Here is a 6,221-nt window from a genome sequence, read left to right on the forward strand (position 1 = left end):
TTAGGGTGCACTCTCATGAGCGCATGGCCTTAGAAAAGGTGCAAGACCCCATGATGCCTTCCCTCAACACCAAGCAATACCACTTCTGCCCAGAGGTGAGTTAAATCTTGAGTTACTACTCAATTTGTTAAATATATAATCCTCACATAAGATCAATGAATACTCGAACCAATCCCCGTCTACATAGCATAGCAACTATAACTACCATGATCAGCAATGACGGGAAGATAGCTCAACAGCATAGCAAAATAATATAGTAATCCTATACATGCATATATTCATAGTGTGGTATATACTACATGCATAGAAAACAATAGGTAAAGGATGATCAACATGTAACTTGCCTTGGTTCTGGTGCAGAAAGTCACACTCCTGACAATAGCTCGCGTCGCACTCCGGACAATCTACACGTTTCACACAATTCAACAAATCAATCACCGGAACACGAATAGAACCAAAACAAAACCAACAGCAAGAAAACCATTTCAAAAAACCCAACAACAGTAGCTTAACAGCACCTAAATTGCACTACGGTCACAATGCAAAAAACAAACACTCAAATCCGGCAAACGGTTTCAAAGTTACGGCCTCCGGAAGGTTTAATTTGAATTTGAACGAATTCAAATTTGAAAAGTGAAAACATGTGCAAAGTTGGTACTGTGACAAAGTGCCGATTTTTGTGAGATCATAGGAAAAAGAATTATCTAAATTGGGCATATAGACTAAAAGATATAGCTAGCTGAAAATTAGGTGAAAATATGAAAAAGACAAAAAAACATAAACCTCCTGGTCTGTTTACTGTAGCGACTGGCCACGTGTCACCACACGATTGGCCGGGGTTTGCTGTGCGCGCGTGCTCACCCGCAGAACAGAGGAAAACGGCGGAGGCATGTCGGGCGGCGGCGGCTCTCCGGCGAAGGTGAGGTGATGGATGGGTGCGGCGTCGAACGACGGAGGCGATGGTGGTTTCCGACGGCAGCGAGGCTCCCTCTGTAGGCGACGGCGACTAGGTGAATGCGGCGTGCTCCGGCGCTGGCGGACGTCGGCGGCGGCGGCGTTCGGCTGCGTCTCTGGTGACAAAACAACGTCAAAACAGTGTAGAGATGAGTGAAGGGTCGAGGGGAGTAAACTGGGTGGTCTGAGGCGTCCTTACGGCGGTGGGAACGACTAGCGAACGGCGGCGGCGGTGGAGCTCCGCAGCAAGATGCATTTCGCCCTCACTCGATCCTGCGGCAACAAGAGAGATCGGGGAGGGGATGCGGGCTCGCGTGCGGTGTCCCTAGGTTGCACGGGCTTGACCAGGGGCGCGGGGTCGAGTCAGGCTCGGCCTTGGCGTGCACGCGCGGCGGTGTCTGGTTCGGGGTAGGGGACGAACAAGGCGCGGGGTCCACCCGTCAGTGAGAGAGGGGGCAGCGGGTCAGATGCGGCTCGGGCGATGCGGTGCGGCGGCGCGGACCACTTCGCGAGGAAGTGGGCTGCGGGCGAGGAACTGGGCCGCAGCGGTGGACTGGGCCGGCTGGCTGGCTGGCTGCGGCTGGCTCTTTTTTTTAACAGAAGCAGCAGCAGTAAAAATACTAAAATAAAAAATAAAAACAACATAATAAAATCTAAATAAAATATAGTCACACACAAAAATAGCCCTACTAATATAAACTACAGGAACACTAGTTCCTACTCTAATGCACTTTTAGAAATTCATTTTGATGCAAAAGGCCACACAAACAGCAACAAAACAGTCAAATAAAATATTTTGAAGATTACGAAAATACCAGAACATAACAGATAAACTGGAATTAATATTCTGCATATTATGAACATTTTTAAAAACAGGGGAGAAGTCATGTTATCTCCACTCCAATAAATTGCCTTTTGTTGCATGATGATTTGAATATTTCAGAAAAGCAAATAATGCAATAAAAATATGATATGCATATGAATGATCTATTAACATCCTAATTTAGGAAAATTGGGATGTTACAAACCTACCCCCTTAATATGAATCTCGCCCTCGAGAGTCGGGCTGGCTAGCAAATAGGTGTGGGTGATCCTGCCTGAGATCTTCCTCTCGTTCTCAGGTAGCTTCCTCCTCGGTGTGATGATCCCACTGAACCTTGCATAACTTAATTGTCTTGGTGCGAGTAACTCTCTCTGCTGTCTCCAGAATCTTAACAGGCTTCTCCTCATATGTCAAATCACTCTCCAACTGAATTGCCTCAAGTGGCACTGTGTCCCTCAATGGAACATCCATCATCTCTGCATGACACTTCTTCAACTGAGATACATCAAACACATTATGAACTCCAGACAAAGATTCTGGCAACTCCAGCTGATAAGCTACCTCTCCTCTACGCTCCAAGATCTTGTAAGGCCCCACAAAATGTGGAGCTAACTTACCCTTAATTCCAAACCTCTTAATTCCACGAAGTGGTGAAACTCGAAGGTATGCACGGTGTCCTACCTCATATGTCACCTCCTTACGTTTTGCATCTGCATAACTCTTCTGCCTGGACTGTGCTATCTTCAATCTGTCACGAATCAACTTGACTTTCTCCTCAGCATCTCTGATCAAGTCTGGTCCAAAGAACTGACGCTCGCCGACCTCATCCCACATCAATGGTGTCTTGCACTTTCTACCATACAATACCTCAAATGGTGCCATCTTCAGACTAGCCTGATAACTGTTATTATATGAGAACTCTGCATAAGGTAAAGTATCATCCCAATTGGACCCATAGTCCAAAGCACAAGCTCTCAACATATTCTCCAAAATCTGATTTACCCTCTCTGTCTGACCATCTGTCTGTGGATGGAAAGTTGTACTGAACTCCAGCCTAGTGCCCAAGGATTCATGCAACTGACGCCAAAATTTGGATGTGAACTGAGTACCTCTATCAGACACTACCTTCCTTGGAACTCCATGCAGACAAACAATTTTAGACATATAAATTTTTGCTAGCTGAGCACTGGTATAAGTAGTCCTTACCGGGATGAAGTGAGCGACTTTAGTCAAACGATCGACAACTACCCAAATAGAATCATAACCTGACCGAGTCCTGGGTAGACCTGTAATGAAGTCCATACCAATCTCATCCCACTTCCAATCAGGTATAGGCAATGGCTGTAACAAACCTGCTAGTCTTTGATGTTCTGCTTTAACCCTCTCGCACACATTACATGTCGCAATATATCCAACAATTTCCCTCTTCAGGCTAGGCCACCAAAATCTTTCCCTCAAATCCAAATACATCTTAGTATTACCTGGGTGAATAGAATAAGGTGAATCATGCGCCTCCTGAAGAATTAACTTCCTGATATCTGCATCTTGAGGTACACAAATACGCTTCTCAAACCATATGGCTCCATGTTCATCCTCATGGAAACCTTCTGCCTTACTTTTAACCATATTCTCTTTTATCTCAGCAATCTCCTTATCACCCTTTTAAGCTTCTCTGATCCTGTCAACCTGAGATTCCTGAACTGTTCACATAACTCCGGTGGCATATCATCAATATTAATTGCATTAGCATGGCTCCTACGACTCAATGCATCAGCAACAACATTAGCCTTACCAGGATGATACTGCACATTCAAATCATAATCCTTAATAAGCTCCAACCATCTCCTCTGCCCGAGGTTCAAGTCCTTCCGAGTAAAAATATACTTCAAGCTCTTATGATCAGTAAATATATCACAATGATTACCAATAAGATATGGCCTCCAAGTTTTCAATGCATGCACAACTGCAGCTATCTCCAAATCATGTGTAGGATAATTATGTTCATGATTCTTAAGCTGGCGCGAAGTATAAGAAACAACTTTACCTTCCTGCATCAAAACACTCCCAAGTCCTTGACGAGAAGCATCACAATATACCTGGAAGTCCTTATGTATATCCGGCAGAGTTAAAACCGGTGCTGTAACCAAACGCTGCTTCAATTCCTGAAAGCTAGCTTCACATTCATCAGTCCAAACAAATTTCTTCTCCTTCTTCAACAATTCAGTCATAGGCTTTGCAATCTTGGAAAAGTTCTTAATAAACCTCCTGTAATAACCTGCAAGGCCCAAAAAGCTGTGAATCTCCCCAACTGTCGTGGGTGTCTCCCACTCTGTAACTGCAGCAACCTTAGATGGATCAACTACAACTCCATTACCTGACACAACATGTGCAAGGAAAGCTACCTCATCCAGCCAAAACTCACATTTGCTGAACTTGGCGTACAACTGATGTTCCCTCAATTTCTCCAATACCAAACGCAGATGCACCTCATGCTCTTGCTTATTCTTGGAGAACACCAATATATCATCAATGAAAACAACCAGAAATTTATCCAAGAACTCCATAAACACCTTGTTCATCATATTCATGAAGTATGCAGGAGCGTTAGTCAATCCAAATGACATAATAGTATATTCATACAACCCATACCTCATAGTAAAAGCGGTCTTTGGAATATCTTGCTCACGAATCTTTAATTGATGATAACCAGAACGAAGGTCAATCTTAGAAAACACAGTAGCTCCCTCTAACTGGTCAAATAGATCATTTATCATAGGCAAAGGATACTTATTCTTAATGGTTACCTCATTCAAAGAGCGATAATCAACACACATCCTCAAGGTCCATCCTTCTTCTCCACAAACAAAACTAGAGCTCCCCAAGGTGATGAACTTGGGCGGATAAATCCTTGTGCCTGTAATTCTCTTATCTGCTTCTTCAACTCCTCCAACTCTTGAGGAGGCATTCTATACGGTCTCTTTGCAATAGGTCCAGTGCCTGGGATTAAATCAATAAGAAACTCAATATCTCTATCTGGTGGCATACCTGACAACTCCTCTTTGACCCCACGGATTTATCATCTTGGCACCGCCACTATCTTAGCCGCTCGCGTGCCCGCCGACCGTTCGCCGCGTCTGGCCGCCGTGTCCTGGCCGCCATGTGCGTGCCGGCCGCGCCCCTGGCCGCCACTGCCCGTGTCCTAGCCGGCCGCCGTGTGTGTGCAAGCCCGCGTCCTGGCCAGCCGCCGTGTGCTGAGCGCGCCAGCCCGCGTCTTGGCCGGCCGCCATGTGCGTGCGCGCAGCCGACGCCCCTGGCTGCCGCATGCTAGCTAGCTGCGAGCCTCTGCTGGCCAAGCCCGTGCGTGCTAGCTAGCTAGCCACTGGCTGCTTGTGTGCATAGTCGCGCGCTGGCTAGCCGCTGCATGCGCTACCGCCTGCGGGCCCCTAGCCGCTGCATGCCGATGCAAGCGCAGCCGCCCTCGAGCCACTGGACGTTGCGTGTGCGCTCAAGCCTGCGCTGGAGCTCATTTACCTGCGGAGGTCAACGCCGGAGCTCGCACGTTCGTGAAGGTCAACACCGGAGCTCGTCACCACCGCGGATACGTGCTCTGGCGAGGCCGCACGCAGTGTGCTTGTTGAAATGCCTTGAAGTAAGGGAGAATTTTTTTAGGTGCATAGATATTTGACACAAAATATGAGGGGTCAAAACGGACACGCCCGGTCACTGCCCGGGCGTGTCCGCGGACGTTTGAGGGACGAGATTTGCTCATTATGGTTGTAGATACTCTAACCGCCCGCTTCTGTTTGTCCATGCTAATCTATTCTATGATCCCCTTTCCTCTTACTTGTGATCTACTTCCTCTGTCATATAGTGTGAAAAAACGTCCTACATTATGGGACAGAGGGAGTAACGGTGTGACCCTGCTACCGCGAGCTAATTAACTGATGTGGGTCAGATCAGAAACTATATGCTGCCACAGCTTTGGATTGTTTCAGGCACTGTAAATAAAGCATGAGTCTGGAAGGGGTATAGCCTCAGATAAAGTAGTGGCTTCCAAGAGCGCCATGTACCAGCTGTGACGATTAGCTCAAACAGTGCACAATGTGGCATAGTGAACATATATATTAGTTAGTGAACATATTAGGGATTTGGTATTACAATGCATATGGACGTGTGTGAAAGGGGCGCAATGCTACTATACAATATACAATGGAGGTGATCTCTTGTCTTTGTTAAAATTAAGACTTGCCATGCAAATGCAGCACACCCTAGCTAGATAAAAAGATCGGTTTTGCCGATCTTCATTAGTAAATAGTAATGCTCCAGCAGTGAAAGATCAGTTGACTTCTAGTCTCTGAGAAATCGTGTCTTGAGTTTTATTTTCGCGTGGACATATCTTGTGTTGTTCCTTCAGCAAACTCCTTATTTATTTCATAGTTTCATC

At 46.2% G+C, this 6,221-nt stretch overlaps 1 protein-coding gene across 1 annotated transcript; it reads right to left on the reverse strand.

Annotated features, from left to right (window-relative positions):
• Positions 1-2,071: 2,071 nt before the first annotated feature.
• Positions 2,072-2,659, reverse strand: LOC141027210 (uncharacterized). Its single transcript, XM_073504191.1, has one exon. The coding sequence runs from the start codon at positions 2,657-2,659 to the stop codon at positions 2,072-2,074; it is 588 nt and encodes a 195-aa protein (XP_073360292.1).
• Between the last annotated feature and the right edge of the window lie 3,562 nt (positions 2,660-6,221).

Source organism: Aegilops tauschii, chromosome 7, assembly GCF_002575655.3.
Source record: "Aegilops tauschii subsp. strangulata cultivar AL8/78 chromosome 7, Aet v6.0, whole genome shotgun sequence".
Taxonomy (NCBI): Eukaryota; Viridiplantae; Streptophyta; class Magnoliopsida; order Poales; family Poaceae; genus Aegilops; species Aegilops tauschii.